This window comes from Orbicella faveolata, unplaced genomic scaffold (genome assembly GCF_042242905.1).
Source record: "Orbicella faveolata isolate gen_17 unplaced genomic scaffold, um_ofav_v1 contig_2, whole genome shotgun sequence".
NCBI lineage: Eukaryota > Metazoa > Cnidaria > Anthozoa > Scleractinia > Merulinidae > Orbicella > Orbicella faveolata.
The window spans coordinates 11,876,403-11,900,055 of record NW_028301547.1 but is presented as its reverse complement, the minus strand read 5'-3'; the positions used below and the strand labels follow the sequence as shown (position 1 = coordinate 11,900,055).

At 38.8% G+C, this 23,653-nt stretch overlaps 1 protein-coding gene across 2 annotated transcripts in view; it reads left to right on the top strand.

The window, feature by feature from the left end:
- Positions 1–23,653, top strand: part of LOC110046028 (DNA-dependent protein kinase catalytic subunit-like) — a 290,155-nt gene that overhangs the window by 244,988 nt on the left and 21,514 nt on the right. For both annotated transcript variants that reach the window (XM_089289604.1, XM_089289605.1), the window contains 21 exons: positions 820–953; positions 2,013–2,162; positions 7,459–7,632; positions 8,073–8,174; positions 8,321–8,429; positions 8,664–8,765; positions 8,859–9,074; positions 9,707–9,878; positions 10,170–10,282; positions 10,637–10,768; positions 11,202–11,381; positions 11,695–11,779; positions 13,475–13,598; positions 13,813–13,951; positions 14,682–14,759; positions 15,138–15,248; positions 15,587–15,712; positions 20,630–20,728; positions 22,215–22,323; positions 22,870–22,981; positions 23,258–23,314. In XM_089289604.1, the coding sequence (XP_089145730.1) occupies positions 820–953; positions 2,013–2,162; positions 7,459–7,632; positions 8,073–8,174; positions 8,321–8,429; positions 8,664–8,765; positions 8,859–9,074; positions 9,707–9,878; positions 10,170–10,282; positions 10,637–10,768; positions 11,202–11,381; positions 11,695–11,779; positions 13,475–13,598; positions 13,813–13,951; positions 14,682–14,759; positions 15,138–15,248; positions 15,587–15,712; positions 20,630–20,728; positions 22,215–22,323; positions 22,870–22,981; positions 23,258–23,314 (2,624 nt within the window). The remainder of the gene's footprint in view (positions 1–819; positions 954–2,012; positions 2,163–7,458; positions 7,633–8,072; positions 8,175–8,320; positions 8,430–8,663; positions 8,766–8,858; positions 9,075–9,706; positions 9,879–10,169; positions 10,283–10,636; positions 10,769–11,201; positions 11,382–11,694; positions 11,780–13,474; positions 13,599–13,812; positions 13,952–14,681; positions 14,760–15,137; positions 15,249–15,586; positions 15,713–20,629; positions 20,729–22,214; positions 22,324–22,869; positions 22,982–23,257; positions 23,315–23,653) is intronic.

The following is a 23,653-nucleotide window of genomic DNA, read 5'->3' as shown; positions in this document are numbered from 1 at the left end:
GGAGAAGTAAATTTCAGGCCCCACTCTCCATACAGAGAAACGGAACTGATGATGAGTTAACAATAGAAATTCCCTCTATGAGATGCGCCTGCGGGGAATCATAATATTTGTATTCATCATCTTGGACTGGATGTTTACTTTGATGAATATAACTACCATGATTCCCTGCAGGCGCGTCTCATAGAGAGAATAAGCCATTACTTCATGTTTTAGGCTTCATTATCAAGTTATAATTTACGCAGGATGTTTAGAGAGCGCAAAAGAAGCGCAAGTGTGTTGTAACTCTATGATGCACAGCTTGAAGCATAAATCAATTGTTTTACAACATTACCAATTGAATTAATTTCTCTGTCGAAGGAAACGTGACTTTGTTCACGCTTAAGTGTCCCCCATTAAAAAGCTGGTAGTGCATGATCTGTGTTTGGTCATGTCTGAACATTATTTTGAAAATATTGCGCGAAAGGATGATTACTTGTGTCCGTTTGCACAAACTTGTCAGAACCTAGAAATCCTTGCACATTGGAATCTGAAATGTTCCGCTTCAAAACGTTGTACTTCCCACTGTTTTCCCCAATTCAAAATCGCAGCCCATAACAAAAGGAAATTTGCGAAAAGAGTACGTCACCCATCCTTTTAATTTGTGGGTGGCATGGGAAAAAATTATACACGCTGTTATACCATTAAACAGATAAAAAGTCAACTCCTCTTTGTCCTGTTACAAAACGCATTCAGGGCAATGAAACAAGCCTTGACTTTAGACTTTTTGCCTGCTGAAGTAAAACGCTTACTTAGGAGCGTTGTTGATTACTTGAATTTTAGGTCGTGGAAGGTCCTCTGCACGACATAGTCAGTCAGAAGCTTGTGGCTTTAGTAAACTCAGCAAAACCAGAGCCAGGCAAGTTTATAACTTGCGTGCACAAACTGCAGCTCAACTATCCTCCCATTGTTGACAGGTAAATGAACATAGTAATACATATACACATCCTGGATGCATGCACTTTACTTGCACAGCACACACGCATATTGCAGTGACAGGGATTTTACTGTAACTGAGTGATTTTTAGTGGGAGGTACAGTTGCCTAAAACAGTCACCCCAAAAAATCTGATCATCGTGCAGTACTCTGGATCGAATGAGAAAGAGTGGAAAGCTTCCAGAGTCATTGCCTTGGGCGAGACATTTTACTCGCACTGTACTTCTCTCCAGCCAGGTTTGTTATGGTCACCTGTAAGGAACACCGGGCATAATGGTGGGAGATACGTATACCATTTCCATGCTTATCCCGGAAACCAGGAAAAACTTCAGCAGTGTGTGCCAGGCCTAACCCTTGCAGTTTAGGCCTCTAGAACCCCAAATCTCTGGCCTTGCCAATTTTTCATCGTCATATATTATCTTTCCTGTAGCGCTAATTGTTTTAAGCAGTGATGAATGGTGTGTATTACACTCCTGTTCTCTGTTTGCCCGTTAAAGGCAGCCAAGACTTCTTAATGGATGCGTTTACTTTTTCCAGCCTCTATGGTTTTGTTTTGTTTTTTTCGGATTTCAAAGACACTCAAAAGCTATGGGGCACTGACGAGTTGGTCAGCCAGCCTTTTTTTAACGGGCACATCAATACGATTACAGAAAAATGGATCAAGATGCTTCGGTATCTTACGTTCACCACAGTCGGACGCATAAACCTCAAAAAACAAAACCTCCATTGGGAAAAAAATAGCTGCCTTTGAGGTGTTGAGGTTATTGTTAAAATGACAATTGCGAAGGAAAATCAATAAATAACAATAGTGAGAATGCTAACCGTAGAATATCAAAAAATTCTCAACCTTCTCTTTTTGAAGATGCACTCACCATTATCGTTCGCGCCAGATCTGTACACCGTGTAGACAACATTTTAATTTATGTTGATGCCTATTTTGGCAAATTACATTTCTAATTGGATAAAGACATAGTTGTATTCCTTAATGCCAAGAGAACATATTGACCTTGATCTTCTCTCAATCTTTGTATTCACTTCAGATTTGTGAGACAGATATTATTCATGTTGCCCTCTGTTCATGGTGATTTCAAAACTTATTGTCTGGAGATTCTTTCTGCAAGAGTGGAGCAAATCCCTAACCTGTTCACAGAGCTGAAGACCACAGGTTTAAAAGATATTTTGGCTCATAGGTAAGGCCAATTGTAGTTTTATAGCTGGTCCTCATAAACATCTTGTTTCAATAAGTAATTGTTTATATCATTTAGACCCTAGTCTTTTGTTCAGTTTTACCTTCTCTGTATATAAATAGGTTGAAACAGTGATATTGGTTTAAACGTCCCAGTTGGTCGTTTCCGGCAATTTCCTGGCTCTTTAGGCGTATGTGTATAACAGTTCTTTCGTTTTGTCCACAGATACGGAATAGTTCTCATATTAGTAGGAAGCTAATAAGGGTATTGAGGAAAAAAGTAAATCACAGTTTTTCTCAAAAGCTTACATTAACTTCCCAGTGCCTAGTATAATTTACTTACCTTTCATACAGCCAGTGCGTCTGAAATTTGAATTGACCAATCAATAATTAGCAGACAGGAAAGGCTGTACAGTACTGACGTCGCATGTTTGTTAACAGGCAGGCATTGAAGTTGAGCCACGTTTCTGACTGGAGATCACACTGAATATTCACGAAAAGTATTTAAGAGTCTCTGTCCATAAAAATGGAAAATAACTCGGCAAGGATCGATAATTCGATTTCGCTCATATTTTTATGGTAGATACGCTAGGGCATGACAAAAACTACTGGATAGTTTTTTTGGCAAAATATCCTTTTATTTCAAAGAAATATGCAAATTACCAAATACCGTTAAAATCGTCATTTGACGAACCATTTTATTAAACAAGTTTGAGAGCCTCGCATGCAAAACCACATCATTCTTCCGTCTTTAAGACACTCAAATATTTCTGTGCAATGTTTAAATGTGTACTGGGTTGATTTTAGGGAATGTTGCGTTGTCTTTTTGGGTGCACAATAATTAAATTTCGCAGACATGTATTTCATTCACTTAAAAGTACTTCGTGAATATAATTAATTTTCACCTTGTGCGAAACTTTCAAATGGACCAAGCTTCTGGTGGTTGAATTGCAAAAGGATGGTCTACAGATTCCTGTAAATATTTCTTTGGGCAAATGATTGTGAGGGACGCGAGAGCTTTTCAAAGTACGTCAAAAATGCAAATATTTGACCATCCGTCGTCAAATTTCAATTTACGGGTTAGACGTATATTTTAGCATGCGCCACATGACTTGACCTATGTTAAGCTGAAATAGACACAGAGCTGATAATTTCGAAATGTTCTTACCTTATTTGCTGTAAAAGGCAGGTCCAAAGCCGATTTGACTTGTTTCTAGTCGATCTCTCACCATTCGTCGCAAATAAAGCATATGTTCGCTTTTGTTTACACAAGGTTAACATCCGATGTACATCGCCTACTGTCAACCTATTATTGGTCGAATACTATGAATCTGTGACCATCTTTCTCCGCATATGAACATCACTGCATCAAAGTCTAAAACGGCTGAGACATTTGTAGATAGTTGCTCGCTTTGCGCTGCGCCAAAATATTGCGTTTGATCGATTGCTGACCATTGCTGATAAGCGTGTCGGCGCAGCACAATCTTACAGCCGTTGTTGTTCGTCACGCAGTGCTGTCACGGCATATGCTGCACATTTTGATCTATTTTGTAGAGTACTCTCAGCATAAGTGAAACAATTTAATCATTGTTCTTCTGTTTTTTCATATATATAATAATATATGTGTATATTTATATAATCATATTCTATAGTGTACGTGGCCTCGGTCCATATCACGTTTGTTGTACGTTCTGATTTTTCAGACAACAGCTGATAAAGCTAGTACCTGTACTCACTAGAATTTTAAGAAAATCGCCATAAAAAAGTTATAGATTAATGAAGCAAGAACTAGCAGAAATAAAAATAGGAAATCACAACGTGTCTAATTCGTGAGAAAAACAGACTAAATTTAATTAGTAATTACGTGAGTAAATAGCCCTGGCCATGCCATTTTGTTTGGCGTATCAGTTGTTTGCTTAGTGGCGAGGCATTGGTATGTAACAGAAAACAGAGGACTGTTGTCAATACAGTCCAAAATTATCGTCAGTAAAATATTGTAAATAAAACACCTATTGACCGGTTACCTCCGCGGCCATCATTTGGTCATTCCGATAAGGGTTTCATTATTGTCTTTACCCCTATTAAGCGGCCACCCAAAATTTAAGAACTTTGTTTTGGAAAGGGCGATGGCAGAGAAGAGTCTGAAATTGAAGGTGCATGACGAGTGATAATTCAAACACACGTCTATCATGATTGTATTGAATTGACTCTATGTTCACCAAGAAATTTATAGCCCGATAGTGAAAAATTAAATATTCAAGGTACACCAACCTCTATTTAAGGTTACAGTATACCTTCAGATCGGCAATTTTCTTCAGATTTGGATTTTTGGTTCAAACTAATGGTCGAAGAGTAATCTCTAATTTCTGAAAACAAAATTGAAAAAAACCTAATATTGGCGGAGAAATGGATGTTTTACGTTATGGCCGGAAGTAAAAGTTCCCTCTTGATTGACAGCCCTATAACGTGTATGCAATCAACCGAGACTACTTTCGCGGGAATATTACCGATATTGATACCACGAATTGGCTGGCTACTCAGTTAATCAGCATTGTTAATCCAAGCATTTTTCGTGTTAGATGTAATTCTATTAAGTTATAAGTAAACATGGACCACGGAAAAGTCCGTTTACCAGTTCGAAAGAGCGAAGAATGAATAAAAATACATCAATGAGTGAAGAAGCGAAAGTTGGCCTCGCGGATGAAGCTACGGACGTATCAAGCGGGCAAAAAGATCGAGTCAAGAGAAGAGAAAGGTTGTGTAAAATTTGGGAACTCGACAGCGATAACAGCGATGTTTACAGTGACTCTTTTGTTGAGTTCGATACCGATGAATCGTCCAACTCATTGAGATCCATTGTAATATTATCCATGCACATTTGCTCTGCCGCGCTTTCTTTTGTTTGTTCTCGTCGCCCAGCTACTCTAACGTTCGTATCCTTTTTCGTCTTCCCCATTTTGCCAAACCAGCTTCAAGAAAAACCCAGCTGCAGAAAAATTATCTCTCCGCCTTGAGCGCATTGCGAAACGCAAGGTTTTTTTTGCAGATTCACGCGTAAATTTCACCGCGAGTTAATGGTAGTAAATTTTCCAAGCGCTGATTGGCTCAGTGATCTGAGAACCCAGTTGAAGGCGTTTGTGGGCGGAGTTAGTTTGCGCAGTACGATATTTTTCTTAGCGCTGTTTTCTCGGATAAATTTTTTCACTTGAAGCAGACACTTTAAAGAGTTACAACTCAAACGGAATTTGTTTGTTTGCCCTCAAATTTGGACAGTAGCTAGATTATCATATAAAAAAGAAAAACGTGTCTGCGAATTGTTTATTTCGAAATATTTTTTCTCCGAGAGCGATTTTTGTACGATCACTTCACATTTTTTTAATCCTATTTCGAAAATGTTCTGTAACTTTTTACTACAATTGAATATGGAAAAACGCAGACACGCTTTTTTAGTGCTTTTTGTCCTGAAACCGAGGAAAAAAATAAATTGGCGAAAAACAAAATTCGCTTTGACTTGTAGCTTCCAAAAGGTGATTAGGACGCTTGCATTTGGTAACCGTGAAAAAATTGGCAATTCATTTTATTTCAAAATTTTTGGTATGGTTTGATAGCCAGCTCTATAAGCTTTAATTTGATATAGGGGCTAAGGTATCTACAGCTTAAACCAGACGCGCTACATCGCTTGGACGCGAGACACCCCTGAAGGTATACGGTAACCTTAAGCGGCTAGCCCCATTAAGCGGTCGCCACCCATTTCCCCGGGGATAGCCCACTGTATTACATGTAAGCCAAAAATAATTGCATAGCGCGAAAAGACCTAGGTATGAGTTTAGCGTTACAGTATTACGCAGGGGCATGTAGGTAGCGGTGGTCGAGTAAAAGATAACAACAGGGGCAATGGTAAATTATTCATTCTTTTCATTTCTTAATTTAATCTCTTCCTACTCAACACGATTACGTGCTCCCAGTGATTGCAAGCCTTACGGAACCTTACGTATCAGGATAGAAATTGTCCCACCCCTACCCCCTAAAATGGGATGACAGAATTGCGTGACGAACAAGGAACCGCTGCAAGCAAGGATTCAAGCCATCAAACCATGATGATCAAACGTAATATTTTGGTGTAGTGCAAAGCAAGCAACTATCTACAAATGACTTAGCCGTTTTTGACTTAGATGCAGTGGTGATCATATGTGTCGAACGAGGGTCACAGATTCATGGTATTCGACCGTTAAATAAGTTGACAGTTGGCGATGTACATCGGACGTTATGTAAACAAAACCAAACTTCTGCTTTATGTGCGAAGAATGGTGATAGAAACACGTCAAATCGGCTTTGGACCTGCCTTTTACAGCCAGTGAGGTTAGAACATTTCGAAATTATCAGCTCTGTGTCTATTTCAACTTAACATAGGTCAAGTCATGTGGCGCATGCTAAAATATACGTCTAACCCGTAAATTGAAATTTGACGACGGATGGTCAAATATTTGCATTTTTGACGTACTTTGAAAAGCTCTCGCGTCGCTCACAATCATTTGCCCAAAGAAATATTTACAGGAATCTGTAGACCATCCTTCTGCAATTCAACCACCAGAAGCTTGGTCCATTTGAAGGTTTCGCACATGGTGAAAATTAATTATATTCACGAAGTACTTTTAAGTGAATGAAATACATGTCTTCGAAATTTAATTATTGTGCACCCAAAAAGACAACGCAACATTCCCTAAAATCAACCCAGTACACATTTAAACATTGCACAGAAATATTTGAGTGTTTTAAAGACGGAAGAATGATGTGGTTTTGCATGCGAGGCTCTCAAACTTGTTTAATAAAATGGTTCGTCAAATGACGATTTTAACGGTATTTGGTAATTTGCATATTTCTTTGAAATAAAAGGATATTTTGCCAAAAAAACTATCCAGTAGTTTTTGTCATGCCCTAGCCTATCTACCATAAGAATATGAGCGAAATCGAATTTTCGACCCTTGCCGCGAAATTAAGAATTTGTCTGATTTTTACGGGCAGGCACTCTTAACATGCCAAAAACCATAACAGATTTAAGCAGATGAAAACTATGAGACATTTTCTGTTTAAGCTTTACATTTGGTCTCAAAACTGGGTCACCCTCAGCCCGCAATGTGCTTGCTGAGTTTCACTAGCTAGGATAATAGCTTTATTACCTACGGAGAAAAGACTATTACAGTATTGCTGTGACTATTATTGTCGGTTTTGTCTGCCGCTGGTATTGCGGGGGCAGTCACTGTATCTAAGGTATCCTCCGACGTAAAAGTATTATTTCGTAGGGATGAAGGAAGTCAGGTTGCAATTCTAAGGATAATCCAGCATCTCCTGAAGAAGATTGCCATTCCAGAACTCCAGTATATTTTTCCATCGGTGACTGCTTTTATCTCTCACCCAAGTGTGTTATGCAGAGAGCTGATGTACGACATACTCATCTGGATATATGACACTTTCAGGTGCAGTCATCATTTGCGTTTTCTTCCAGTGTAATTTCATGTTGAAATTCTAGCAAGTCACAAGGTGTAACTTGTCCACAATGTCTTTAGTGGTCCAATTGCCCATAGTCAACGCTCGATGTTTTCGAATTCTCATTCTCAGTCTTGTCAATTTAAGGAGGGCAGCGTTTTTCTAGTCAAACGTTTGCAGTTGTCTTCCTTCCTTTATCTGGTGTGTTACCCTTGTTGCATGGTAAGTTAGATACTAGCTTAAAACCCAATGGCCTATTTGGCATTTTCGTATTGACTAGAAGACCAACCAATATGGGTATCATCAGATCATTATTCCTTATCATCCTCCATAATTGACTCTAATTTGTAGAAAGAGGGGGTACATTGTACGGAAGGGAATATCTCCTGTGGCCAAGTGATACATTGTATCTTATCTGTCTTATCTGCAGAGCGGATGAAACATTCCAAGCTGAGGACGGTGCAGCAGACATTTTGCGTGTTGCTAAAGATCACCTTCTTCAAGGCCTTGCAGATGATAACAGAGATCTTAAGTGAGATTTCCCTTATTTAAATTTTCTTTCCGCTTGTAACTCGTTACCAAGATATGGTTATGTTAAAAACTGAAACCTTTAAATTCGATTAACTACAAATACACCTTCTAATCAGTAACTAAGATGTATCTATATCTTTTTCTCAGGCTTAGGTTGCGTAACTTTTGGAGTGATGAGACACGACTTCCGGGAACAACACTGGAACGTTTGGTTGAAGTTTTACGAGCCATGTATTCAATTAACACTGAGAGTCAGGTTTGGATATTCACAACTACATTTCTTGTCACATCACATTTACACTGTTTGCAAGGATAATGTCACTAATTACAGAAACGGCCATGTTTTTTGAGAATTAAACTCCACTGATTGATCTGGCTCAAATATAAGAGTTCACAGAAAAAAAAAGATGAGAGATAGAACTTTTTATGGGCTTGTACATCTACCAAGCCTCAGGTATACAGAACTGAGTTTCGTCTTTGCCTCAAACAGTATCTGAGCTACACTACAAATCTGATTCTACACCTGACGTCCCTCAGCCCTGATTATGACCGAATGGTGTTTGAACAGCCTTTGTCTGAGTGTAAATTTGAGGTGAGATATTTATAAAGTTTTGGAATTCTGATTTCTCTGGTTTTAATATGATTTAAGACTCAATTTATCATGATGTCCTATTCTTTTCTGTAGGAGTACCAAATTAACTATTCTTGGCAACAGAGACACTTGACGATGACACCCCTGTTTGCAGCAACACAAGGTTCTTTTGGCTCCGCAATGACGCAGACACAGGAAACTATGTCAGTGGATGGTCCTCCTGGTTTGAGAGCCACACAGAATCTACAGTTTACACCAACTCAGGATCAGGGGAGATCGCAAGCCTTTGACTGGCTCAATCCAAGTCAGGTTCGTAATGAATGAACTTTTGTAGCATAGAGGGCAAAATTACTGAATTCCAATTGGCCGAGACAGAGGGCATTTTTTCTTAATTTTCCCTTCTTTTGAAAGAAAATTTACTTCAAAATGATTGGCTCTCAGGTTGCCAGGTAATGATGAAGAAAAACTGCTTTTCTATTGTTTTCTAACAATGGTGTCTCGTATCGAGAAAGTTGACGATGAATTTATGGCCGAATTAAGGGAAATGAGCGAAATTGGAGGCACTAAAAAACACAGAACCCTAAAAGAACGTTTTTATGAAGTGGACAAGTGCAAAAACCTACAGAAGGATATCAAAACGACCAACGGCCAGTTCTGTCCTTCCGTAATTGATCATCTGCCGTTCTGTTACAACAAAAAAACTACCATTGACGCTATAATAAAGAAAACGAAAGAGAACTGGCCACTTAAAGACGTCTAATCTGAAGCGGTTACCAACCACAGGGCTAAGAGGACTACAGTAAAAAAGAACAGTTAATTTTACATCGGCTACAAACAATATGCCCAAATTTAGAAACAACTGATCTTTAAGAAGTTTTGTAGGCCTCAGTTTTCTTTGATAGCACTTATCAGTTCTGGAACAATCTTTTTTTCGTTTTAAGGGGCCAACTCCATCACAGTCTCCGATCACAGCTTCATCCACCCAGACCCAGTCCTCCTTACTTTTCCGTACTTCCCTGACGAGGGATCGTCGACAGATGCTAAAGCCCGTTCCTAGTGACTTTGGTAGTCAAAAGCTCATGCAGGCACAAGAACCTATGCACCAACCACAAGGTCAGCCCTTAGCAGGTCACTTAGCTTGTGGCCAGCTAGAAGCCTAGGCATATCATAAAATTATCGGCTCACTGCCTGATTGATTGATTGATTGATTGATTGATTGATTGATTGATTGATTGATTGATTGATTGATTGTATTGATTGATTGATTGATTCAAGGAACGATTACTGAATGTACAACCTGAATGATGTACGTTCAGACGTTCATATTGAGTAGCTTTCTATCATTTAAAGGTATCAGGAAGAGCAATTATATATTCTGTTTGGTGGTTTTTCTTTTTCATTAAGCGAGGAATGAAAAAGACGAAATATTAAGACTGAAAAGACGTTTCCTGAAAGAGCAGTCCTATAAAAGTGGTTTCTTTGCTAAAGAGGCTATAAAGAGGAACAGACTCAGAGAAGTACATACTGCATTTTTTTTATTTAATTCTTATTAGCTTACCAGATTTGTTTCAGTTAACGGAGTTTTTCAGATTTATTTCTTGTTTGAAACAAATCAATAGGCCACTTCCGAGTTACCTTTTGCCTCTGTGTCAAAACGGGTCTAAGAGCGAAACCAAGCATATGGAAATGTGTTCCACCTACATGTTCATGGTCATGCAAATCTTACTCATTTTCATAAGGGAGGTATTGCTGGGACACTTGTTTCGAAACAGAGGCACAAGGTAACTCGGAAATGGCCTACACAGTATAGTTAACATCAGCGAGGTTTCACATATTTGTTCTGACCATGCCTTGGTTTATTTCTGGCTTAGCAATCCCTTGAGAGACAAAAAGCTGCTCGTGAAAGCAGTGTGGTGATGTACAGGAAATATCGCACTGGAGACTTGCCAGATATTCAGATCAAATTTTCAGAACTTATCGCCCCCTTGCAAGCAGTGGCACAGGTGAGAGGTAGCTCCAGTGTAGCCAAAACATAGTATAACATAGTATACGAGAGTTAGAATTATATGCTTCCGTCTCCATGACAAGAAATAACTAAGCCAGTGTTCCTTCTAATGCTGCAGTCGCACATTTGTGATGTTTGTATCAAAATCAAAAGTGGATTTTGTTATTGAGGGAATTGTTTCCCAAATTAACCCGCATCACCAAGCAGGAAAAAAGAAAGACACGAAAAAGAACAAAAATCATATTTTTCAAGGCATCTGCAAGAAACAAAAAACTAACAAAAAGGTGCTGAAGGTAAAGGAAATAGCATAGTCGAGTGAAGAGATAACAAAAGAGAAGCTTCTCACGAAGCTTGGAAATGGGCTTGAAAGTCTCAACACATTATGGAGCTAGAAAAGTTATGGAATATTTTTGTTTGCTTATTTGTTGCAGTGTGACAGTACCTTTGCTAAGCAGTTGTTCAGCACTCTGTTTCAAGCGGTATTTTCTCAGATTGAAGAGAAATTACCGGAGAGGGAAGGCGTTAGTGTTACATTGGACGTCAAAAAAGCCATAAATGACCTGATGTCTTCCTCGACGCAATTCTTTCCACCGTTCATTTCAAGTGTTCAGGTTACTACCTTCTTTGAAAGAAAAGAATGTTTCTATTTTGGGTTATCAGTCATAAGTATGCAGCGGGTTTCTTTAATGTATCCGCCACTCTATTAGATCTATACTGCATCAAAATGTAAACATACCCACACATTTTATCTGTAAATTCAATAAAGCACGTACATGATCTTCAACAGTTCCTGCAAGGTTTTCACTGGTTCTCATAACATGCCTAGTAGGATGCAACACACTGCACATTATCTGTATTCTTCATGAAAGGATAACAATAACCCAAATGCCAACTGTATTAACAGTACGTGTTTCCTTTTTTCAGAGCATTTGCTATCACGAAAGGAAACTTTCTGTTGAGCCACTTTCTGTTACCACAGCATGTTTGGCTAGCCTGCAGCAACCTATGGGTAAAATGTTTTTTGCTAAGGAATAAGTTAATGATTAATTTATTTCCATCTAACCATCTATTCATACATTAATTAGTTCGCTTAGTCACTTAGTCACTCTGTCACTCAGTCGCCCAGTTGCTCAGACAGGCAGCCAGGCAGTTAGCCAGCCAGCCAGCCAGTCAGTCAGTCAGTCAGTCAGCCAGTCAGTCACTTAGTCAGTCAGTCAGCCACTTAGTCAGTCAGTCAGTCAGTCAGTCAGTCAGTCAGCCAGCCAGTTAGTTAGTTAGTTAGTTAGTCAGTCGCTAGCCACCAGCAAGCCAGTTAGTCAGTTAGCCAGCCAGTCAGTCAGTCAGTAAGTCAGACATTCAGTTAGTCAGTCAGTCTGACAGTTAGTCAGCCATTCAGTAAGTGCGTTAGTTATTTCTTCTTTTTAAGGCCTCGTATATATAAAATTGTAGTAACCAAGCCTTGGAATACTTTCTCATATGCACTTCTGGGAATTATACTAAAAATATTTAACACTTCTTTCTTTTAAGGTATCGCATGTAGACTGTCACTTATACTACCGATAAGTTTGCAGACTTAAGATATGCAATTACAACATATTATTTTTGAGAGAAATTTTATATTCTCGATTTAACATTTAGAATGCCTAAACTAGGCCTACCTACAAAAATCCGGATCTTTTTTGAGATTTTTAGACGCTAAAAAGATTTTTAAAAGTCTGGAGATTTTTGGAAGAATTTAGCAAGGTCAAGGATTTTTAGAGTTTTTAGAGCCAAAAAAGTCTTTAAAATACGTAAAAAATATTTAGAGATAGGAATTAGATAAATAGTGTTTTTATATGCGCAATACCAAATCGTCCTTTGGAACATCGTAAACATGTGCTAGGAACGGTGCATTGTTTATTTTTCATTCAACTCGTATCACCCGACTGATATGTTGCCAGCCATTTTTTTGTGAAGCCCGGTTGTTGAGGTTAACAGGAAACATGCTTCTGACTTTAAGCGTGAGTTTACGATGATTGCATGTAAGTACATGTAGCAATGGAACTCTGCTGGAAATCACTTACCTCTAGACCGTGTCGGACGTTAAATTGCAAACCAGATGGCAAGCGTGACATTCTGAGGTTTGCCGTCCTCGGGAAAAGTCCATCTTGTGATGTCTATGCACGTACTTAGAGACCGAAACAAAAATTAAGGCTTAGTTAGAGGCAAGCTGTTAAAAAGATGGTAAAAGAATGGCACGCGTAGGGTACGCGTTTTTCTAAAATAAGGATTTTGCTCAAATTTGTCTCATTAGCTTTGCTTCAGGCGACTTGTCCATAAGGTTGTCTATGGTAAAATAAGAGAACAGTAAATAGGTAAAAGGTGTCTGAAACGACCAGGTGTCTTAAGTTGAAAATGACGCCAAGCAATGTAACTAACTTAACTAGCAAAGTTGTCAATGAGTTATCCAGGCGAGGTTATTGTCAATAAAAACTCTTAATATTTAGCATATTGTTTATTGCGAAGGAGAGAGTAATTCATCTGTAATATTTCTTATCCAAGTAGAGTAACAAAAACAAAACATGCCCAAAGTAATGTCTCTCTATACTTCATTGATGTCTACTCCCAACATTTTTTTACATGCTTTACAATGAACATATCAAGGTCCAGGCTTTGCGTATGTGTTAGTTAAGATGCGGAACCCTGACAACAGTGTCCATTGTAGGTATCATGGTGCTTGAGAAACAGTTACTACAGATGGAGGATGATGGTCAGAGTAGCCGTAAACGAGCTAGGTCTTCCGCTTCCCCAACCTCGGAAGTAACCACATCATGGATAGAACTCGCAAAGTTAGTATCTAGGTTAATGTGTGTACACTGTATGTTGTTTAATAGAGCCATTTCAATCACTCACGTGTACTTCGAACGTTTTTATTAAACACTCGCACTCAGGTTTATAAATTAAACCCTCTTCTGTCTTTGCATCGGCCTATAATCTATGACAACCAGCACCCTCAAGTTTCTTTGTTGCTAACAGTAAGATGCTTAACTTACTGCCCTCCAGGTTGTACAGGTCTTTAGGTGACTATGACGTATTGAGAGGTATCTTCACTGGGCACATTGGCACCCAACCCATTACCCAGAAGGCATTGGAAGCAGAAGCGCGAGGGGACTATTCTTTGGCCCTTAAACTCTACAATGAGGTGAGATCAAACAAAGTTAAGGCGTGAAACTACATTTCGTAATTTTTTTTAGTTAGTAAACTAAGGGCTTATTGTTGTTCTGAAGACAGAAATAGTTGGACTGGTATTTGTAAATTTCAGGGTCACGTTATCTACAATCGTCAAATAACTGAACGTACTGAAACAAAATGCATAAGGGAAAGAAACTAAAACAGCAAGAAAAAGTCTTGAACCATCAGATAATTTTTCTTTTTGCAGACTAGGAAAAAGTGAAATTTTGCCCATTTCAAAGAATAGCTTAAAATCTGTCTTGCAGATTGTTATTTTATTTTGCGTGTTTAATCAGAGCCAATTTCTAATTCCTGAAATTTTGAGGTAGGGTCGTATGTCACTATATCCAGTCCTCCCTTGAGTACTCTGTGGTTCATTTTGGCTATTTATTACCCATCGTTCAAGTGTCATGTAAGATGATTAAAGACCAAACAGTAATTTGAGATAGAAAAATTTAAAAGTTGGGCTCTTTAACTCCCTCTTTAGCCACCCTAAGGGGCTAATAGTCAGTAAATATGAACAGCACTTACATACATGGTGGAGTGGAGGAGATTTTGCGTCTAAGGATTGGGAGATTCTTTCTAGAGGGGTCTTATAATTGGATGGAATTTAACAACTTGTTATAGTTTGAATAAGGATCATACTCTTTTGTCCAGACAAGCTCCTCAATAACTTTCCTTTGTTTTCAATTCCTGGACAGGCCATTGGAAAAGACGCTTGGGAAAATGGGCAGCCACTGCAAGAAGAAGAAGATTTGTGGGATGATGCTAGGTTACAGGTATGTAATGGATGTGTTCTCTTAGGCTTAAATGCTTTGTCTTTGAAATGTTTAATTTTATACTACATATCCACGACTGTGTCAAAAAAAGGATAATGGTATTTTAAACCATTGCGATGTTTGAGATGTTGGTATAGTTGCAATGCAGGATGACGGCTGGCCTTTAATGCAGATTCCACAGTGTTGTTGTCGTGAATGTCGAGAAGAATTATGTTACGTAAGGATAAATTTAAACCATGTCTTATTACCAGGTCTTATTACGGTGTTTTACTGATGCAGGATGTGGAAATGGCTTGTTACTTAAATCTAGGCTGTATTGAACTTCTCGTCTTATGCAATTTATGCAATCTTTATAATGTAATATCTCTTTCGTTTCAGTGTCTTGCTAACCTGGCTAGATGGGAGGACTTGGAACAGTGCACAGTTGAAAACATAGACGATACAAATCCTCCCGATCTTGACAAAGTGTGGACCGACACCTTTTTCCAGGTCAGGTTTACAGAGAAAAAAGTGTCATGCGCTCTCTTTTTTTTTTTTTTTTTGGCTCTTGTGAGCAATTGACGTTTGCAGCAGAACAATGCAGTAGCCTTGTGATTCCCCACTCAGTCAAGCACCCAGCTTGTTCAGACAATTGAAAGCCAACAAACGTAGCTGGCAAAGGTACATGCAGTGATAGGGTGTGTATGGGCGTAAGGGGTCGGGAGAGATCTACCTTGAGCTAACATCCCTCCGAGCTAATCCGTAAAGACAGTGTCATGCTTGGTAGACCATGCAACATTCTACTTGTTGTTCGAATCATGCTAATGCATTTGCCTTCCTTTATATAGGAGCACTACCTTCCTTATTTGATAACAAGCAAACTGAAGCTGCAGTGTCAGAGATCTGGTGACATATCATTGAGCACGTTTGTGACCAGAGCAATGCAACATAATGAGAGAGCAGCTTTGTTGCAGGTTAGAATCACTCTCAAGTACTTTTAACAGGAGAACATTTTCTGGCATTGGCCTTCTTGGAAATAATGGATAAGATCTTTTATACATCTGATGAAACAGGGAACCTTTACCTTTAGCTAGTTAAAATTATGAAAAACTGGATCCCTGGACAATGTAGTTTAAGAGCTTCTGCCTGAGAGACCGGGGCACACTTGGAAATGAAGGTTGGCCGATTTTGCTTAAAATTGGTGCACAAAGTCGTTATGTGGACTTATGTAATATGCCAAAGTTTCAGGTTCAACGACCATTTTTTAGCCGAGTTCTGGGTATCAGCCCCTCAGGGGTCCCCAGAGGCTGATTTTTAGTGTAATTTTGGCCACTTTTCATTCTCTCTTTTAGCAACGTACAATTAATTTCAGACAAAACCAAAACCATATTTGTAACGCCCTATCCTTAGGCTTCTATGGGTAAAAACATTAGCTCATGGGAAGTTCTTGTTAGCCTGTGGCTGTGATCACAACTTAGTCCTATTTGAAGCATATGAGGAGCAACCGGAAATGGCCTGTTTTTCAGACCGTATATTTTCCATGCCCATGTTTTGTATCGTGAAGTCTTAGTATCCCTGCAAAGTCCAGCCCTTAGTTTAGTAATGCCAAGAAAAAAATACTAAGGTTGAGGCTTTTTTGCTACGAAACATTTTTAGAGAAGTTACCTACTACGCACTTCCTGTCAAACTCTTAATTACTTCTTAGGAGAGATTTTTAGACACCAGCTGCACAATTAAGAAACAATCAATGATCCCAAAGTAAATTATTTAAAGGAAATATATATTTTCAAACCATAAACTAGAAATTTTCCTACTGACGGATTTGAAACTAAATTTTATGTAGCATTTGTACCCTGTACCCAGGGGACTGGAAGGTGAGGGGAAACTTTATACGTTGATAACAAGAAAAGTAATCAAAATACAATGAAACAAGTTGTTTACTGAGTGTATAAGTTAGGTGGGAAAAGCTGAGAAAAAATCCTTATTTATGGGACTCTGCCTTGTTTCCATGGCAACCTTGCTTTATCAGACATAATTACCCTAGGTTTGACTTTTCTCATCTAATTCTCTGGTTTTTATTGACGTTTTCAAGGTTTCTTGGGACAAACATAGTTTTTTTGCACCTTTTAATTCCTTTATTACCCTTTCTCTTCTCTTTTAATTTTGTTACACCTGGCAAAAACGATATTTTGATTTTATGAAATAGTCATGAAATCCAGACTGGTGGGTTCGATTTGACGGATGTTTTGAAATTTATGACATTCTAACGTCACGTGCTTTCATAGCTGACTATTCACCATGATAAGAATTTTAAGCCGTGAGTTTTTTTCTCCTTTCCCCTGTCAGAAGATCACAAATACCTTGTGATACCGAAGTTTCCGACTTAATTGTGACGCACTCAGAGGTGCTTTTCTTCAAGCTTCCGTCCAATCTCCTCTTTGGTATCGACTCTAAATAAGAATACTATCGTTACGATAGAGATTGCAAGTAAGTAAGCCTCGTGATACAATAGAGGGCCAAATTACTTCCTATTTTCGCCAGGAGATTACATTTTTTGAGCATGACACGCGAAGCGTCTCCACTGTGATTTAATATTGGGCATGTGAAACTACTTAATTCATCTCGAAGCCCTTTCGACTTTTCAAGAGAAACAACATCGAATATGGCGTTGAAAATGTTAGAAATTGAATTGTGAGCAGGTACCGAGTAGACAATTTAAGTTAGAGATATTTTGTTTAAATGTCTATGCAGATGATGATGGAACAACGATCCTTGAACCAGTGGAACGAATTAAAGACATTAAAACGTGTAAAAAAATCTTGGAATGTGCAAAATAAATTTTTGTCTGATGAAAATGCATGCAGTCAGTCTAACCTTGGATACTTATGGTTGCAATCGGTATTACAATGCCGAACGCCTGAAATATGCTATCTGAAACGTCAGTGGTAACCTTCTTTGATTTCTTCAATTTCTTTTTTCTCTTTGATGGAAAGGGTGCTGACATGGCCCACTTTGGTCACGCAAACGAGTGAATTTTCAGCAGTGACGTGGGCAATCTTCTTTAATTCATACTTTAACTTCCATTCAGGGAAATTGTCAACTCTATGGGAAGTGGCCAGTTTATTACCACCAGTGCCCACTTTAATTTGGCCAGCAGGTGGGTAACATCTCGATCTAACGTCGCTAACGGGAGAGTCACAGCAGCCTCTGGCGGCTTGTTATCTCGTGCCCCACATATGCCATCCTCTTTCCAAACGGGACACTGTATAATCATGTTTTCAGTTTTCCAGGAGACTAAATTGTAATAGCCAGACTTTTTCGCTCCTCTGCCTTTCAAGCACACTCAAATGAAACAAATTCACTTAAAGAATGAATAGATTTGATAAATTTAATTAACTGATCGCAGATAATTTCTTTTCTTGTAAATAAACAATCCAGCCGGCAAGATGTCCATGTGCTGGCCATATGTTCATTTCACGGTTGCATTTTATCAAGTTACGACAGACTGAAGTTAACATGTAAGGTAGTAACGCGTTCGGATTCTATACAAAACTGACAACTGCCTAGCGCATAGCACGGTCGCGGCCTAATGGTTGCAGGCTGGACTCCAGATGGAGCGCTCCTGGTTACTAGGGCGTTGTCATGTCGTCTTGGGAAAGGCAATTTTCTTTCACAGTGTCTCTCTCAACCCAGATGTATAAATGGGAGCTGGTGATTATCATCTTGTCCAGGAAGAAGAGCAATAACCAATTTAAGCTTCAGCAGGCATGAGGACTTTCTTACTTTATTTTTTTAAATTTTATTTATTAGGCTTCGGCCTTCTATTACATATCAAGAAAAAGAAAAAGAAAAAGAAGAGGAAGCAAAACAAAACAAAACAAAACAAAACAAAAACAAAAAAACAAAAAAAACAGACAGCAAAACAAAACAAAATGGCCAGGGGAGCCGCTACAGCTTAGCCAATTACAGCGGCCCCCTTAGATATCCCACCTACACTAAGCGTACTGGTCATCCTGGGGATTATCACTTCTTTTTTTATGGAAATCAGAGTTAAGGGCCGGAAATTCTACAGCTAGGGTGCTATAAGCAGTAGTCTTTGAAGGAAAATCCACTCCTCCCCTGTCCTATTTTTGGATATATGCAGTACACCGATTTAGTCTGGATCTGTGCGGACTGAGAAAGCAACAAAAGGAAAATCCCGATAGAGAAAGGGAAAGTGTGCCAATGAGTAATTTTCTGGTAATTTAGTCAGACATTCAGCGACTTGGCGGGGAAAACGGACCGTCTTGGACTTCCCCAATTTATAATACCTAGGCCATTTGCACCGGTGGAGTGGGTATGAATAAATATTCTGTGGCATATCCATTCGTTCTTTAGGTTCTCATGTAAGTTCTATACCTGATCATTCTCTGCAGTATCAAGGAGACAAATCTCGACGAGAAAAAAACTGAATTCCAAGACAATCATAGCCAGCAAACTTCAGATAAGTTGGTGTGTTGTGACCTCGTCACGTACGGTATGAATCAACCTGAATTTTCATTACTCGCAACGATGCAGTCACGATCAATTTATCGCTGGGGCTAAGGTTTTTAATGTTGCTTCACTTTTAATGGATTTATAAGAAAGGGGCGTGCCTCTAAACCTGTAGCCAGGTAAGCATTCATAGTAAGTGAATTTATCCAGACACCTTGCGTAAAGACTGGAATAGTGAGACTGCATTTAATTTTACAATAGCTAGAAATATATGCGAAACTTATTCGAGGTTCAAAGCAATTTTCAAGTGGTGTCATGAGAGACGTTGTGATTGCATTTAGAGTGACTGATAAGTTGTTTTTCTTCAGAAAAGAAGTCCAGCGACTTCATTATCCGTAATTTTCAAGACTTCTCCCACAGAATTTATAACCGTTGCCGGACCAAAACTGATCGGTCCTAAAAAAAATCACATGAAAATTTCTGATTAACGGTAAGTCTTTTCGTTTAGAATTAACTTCAGAGTCTGTAATTCCCGACTTAGAAGAAAAAAGGTATTTATCGAAATCAAATGGCTGATTTTTACAGACACGCTTTGTTGAGACTTAAACCAGAAGTGGCCTGGTTAGTCATCTTCTCGTAAGTTTTTTCTTAGTAAAAAAGCCTCAACCTTAGTATTTTTTTTCTTGGTATTACTAAACTAAAGGCTGAACTTTGCAGGGATACTAAGACTTCACGATATAAAACATGGGCATGGAAAGTATGCGGTCTGAAAAACAGGCCATTTCCGGTTGCTCCTCATATGCTTCAAATAGGACTAAGTTGTGATCACAGCCACAGGCTAACAAGAACTTCCCGTGCGCTAATGTTTTTACCCATAGAAGCCTAAGGATAGGGCGTTACAAATATGGTTTTGGTTTTGTCTGAAATTAATTGTACGTTGCTAAAAGAGAGAATGAAAAGTGGCCAAAATTACACTAAAAATCAGCCTCTGGGGACCCCTGAGGGGCTGATACCCAGAACTCGGCTAAAAAATGGTCGTTGAACCTGAAACTTTGGCATATTACATAAGTCCACATGACGACTTTGTGTACCAATTTTAAGCGAAATCGGCCAACCTTCATTTCCAAGTGTGCCCCGGTCTCTCAGGCAGAAGCTCTTAAGAGCCATCATGGTGTAGGGGCAATTGCACCATGCCTTACAAATATGGTAAGCGTGCGCGTAATTTCCGGGTGGCGTTTTTATTTTATTTAGTTTTCTATATTTGGGGGTGTTTTTAATAAAACGATTATTCAACTCGCCCTTGTTGGATATGAGATAGCCTCTTTGGCTATCTACCATCTCATATCCAACGCGCGCTCTGGGATTAAATATGCAATGACTTCCCTCGACTAACGAATGACGTATTGTTTTTATTTCAGAGTCGTCACAGTGATAGCTTAGCGCTATTGTACGTTCTTCATGATGACTATGACATGGCATCTTACTATGCTGGTAACTATGAACAGAACTTCCTCGCGGTGAGTAATTTTGTCTAGGCTCTCTGATGTAGTATGCAGCTTTATTTTGTCTCTTTTATAAAGTGGAACGTACCATCACGATTTTGTGGATTTACAACACAGAAGGCAAATTACCGAATTCTCACTGGCCCAGACAAAGGGCATTTTTCTTAATTTTCCCTTCTCTAGAAGGAATTACTTGAAAACGGTTACTTGAAAATGACTGCTTTGCTATTGTTTTGTAAACGTCACCGCGTCACGTATCGAGAAAACTGACGATGAATTTATTGAAAGACTTAGGGAAATGAGCGAAAACGTAAACTGACACTAAAAACAGAAAACACTAAAGGAAGCTATGGAAACACCGGGAAAGCGCCAAATTTGAAAGTGAAAAAAGTGAAAGTGAAAAAAATGGCTGAGAGTAGTTTGCTTTGTTAAGCCAAAAACATCATTGAGCAACTTTAAGAAAATGTGAAAAAAAATTCGTTGAAAACTGCACAAACCTGGTTGAATGGGCGATTGAAAGACAACTAAACCCAAAAACTGGAAGAATACGAGCACGGTCCTTTTACCTTGCCATATTTGAAAACCATAAAACAGATCTCTGGTACAAGAAACAGAGGCTCGATGTAAACAGCATCGACAACATGACGAACAGGATTATTTAGAACACACCTCTGAAAACAAGCAAGCAGAAATTAAAGAAACACAGAAACGCAAGCGTTGAGGGGCATTCGATAATCCGAGTGACCGGCCACGCAAGTGAAGTCTCTTATTAACGGCAACGATAAATGAAGCGATAACGAACAATATCAGCTTTCAAACATTATCAGCATGACTCTCCAGCAGTTCTCCTGGTCTACCAATTTAGTCTTTTCCTGCAACGACATCGTGTGAGCTTTCGCCGTGAACACCTTTCACCTGGTTTTGGGGCAGTGCAGTCACAGAGGCCGACTGAGGTTGAACAATTGAAAACAGATTTGCGGACTTTTGCCGCTTTTAAAAACTGAAAATTTAGCTTTCAAGATATTTTCTGAGTTTTTTTACACTTCTTTTTAAATTTCACACTTCTTTTTAAACTTCGCACTTGATTTGCTTGTCACAACATTACTTTTCTGATTGGTTCAAATAAAGCATGCGAGTATTTTGAAGCGTTTTATGTAGTGCGTTTGAGTAATTTTGTCGAGATGATTTTAAATAAAAATCGTATGAACCTGTTCGTACATTTCGTGATTTATGATCACTGGTGATGTTCTGAAAGTGCTCAACTTGCACTTGCGTGCGGCTCGTGCAATTTTGAGAACTTTCAAAACATCACTCGTGCCCATAAATCACGAAATGCACTCGCGTTCAATTACGATTTCCTATACTTATAGCACTGGCAAACGTCACATAAGTACTGAAGTATATAGCCCCTTGAAATAGATATATCACCTATGATTATGATTTGTAAATCTTCATTAATCACGTTGATATACTGTACGACGGAGTGTGTACACGTTTCCAGGACTGGGCAGGACTGGACCCTATGATGTCTGCTAGTCGCTTTGCCAAACTACAGTCATTACAGAAAATGACAGAAATGCAAGAGTTCCTTGAATTTATTGCAAAGGAAGGTCAGTAGTAATACTACTTTATAGCCGTCTCTCCGTATATGAAAAAAACCTGGCTACAGAGCATTGAAACAATTCATAAATCATCTACAATCTGATTTGTAGGACTGCTATTGACACAAGGTGATATCTGAAGCGTCTTTGAACTTCAGAAACAGTGTAATTGATAGAAACACACAAAGAAACAATTAAACCTTTTAATAAAAGCAATAAATATCTCATCATTTCTCAGAGATAAGTATCTCACTCTGGAGCAAATGTACGATGTACATTGGGTTGATTACTTGTTGATTACAGTTTAAATAGAGGACACGACCTAGTTGAAAATTGTTCTACAAATTAGATCCAGGAATATAACAGGAATAATTATAACTAGCACCTCCAAAAAAAAAAAGACAAATAAACAAAGAGCAGTTGTTTAACAGAAAGAACTTCCTTTAACTGGCCATTGAAAGAGTTAAATGCTCCTTTGTGTATTACATGATATAGCTGGAGACTACAATACAGCATGACATATTCATGCTTTCTGTAACGATTAACAATTTACAGAGAACTTCTCAAGTGTGCTGCCGATAGTGTCATTATTGGACAAGTGGTGTTCAAGATTACCTGATCCAAGGCTCCATTCAATCGGTGTTTGGGATGACGTTGTTACCAACAGGTGATCAATTGCTAGCAACATGCATATACTGACTATTTCTCCAGGGCATCCGTAATTTTATGGGTGCAATGAAAATTGTTCGTTTACAATGACTTTTGAAAAAATTACGATAGTTATTTCAAAAATGTTGTAGAAATTCTGCTGGGTGGATAGTAACAAGTCGTGCCCACTAGCTAAGTAACTTAATTGCCTGTAATGCTCTTTAGGTTTTAGCATTTTTCCGTGCATAAATTGTTTTTTTCTTTTTCTGACATTTTATCGTTCCTTTCATATCAGAGATGTATACATGAACAAAATCTTGCGGAAATTTGAGACAGTTGGAGCCGAGGAGAGGTAATCTTTCAGATGTTTTCCCAGTTTCTTTTTAGTCAAGTGCATAAATGCGTGTTTGTGGTATTATTATGCATGGTCGTCCCCGTTCTCCCCCGACCCAAGCGAATCAAAGGGAAAATGTTCCCAACGTTTTTTAACCATGCGCAAAGTCCGAAAAAGCTATATGGTCCAAAGTTTGTCATAGACGAGGGCGCCTGAAATAACCACGGAGCCACCTTGGGTTCGGTCAGGGTAATTGGCGGAAATGAAAAGTATCCTGTGGAAAGAGATGTCCTTGTGCTATCAGAGCTTGTTTAAGCATAGCTGAAGAAGAAGAGTCCGCTTTCAGAAGGGTGTTTT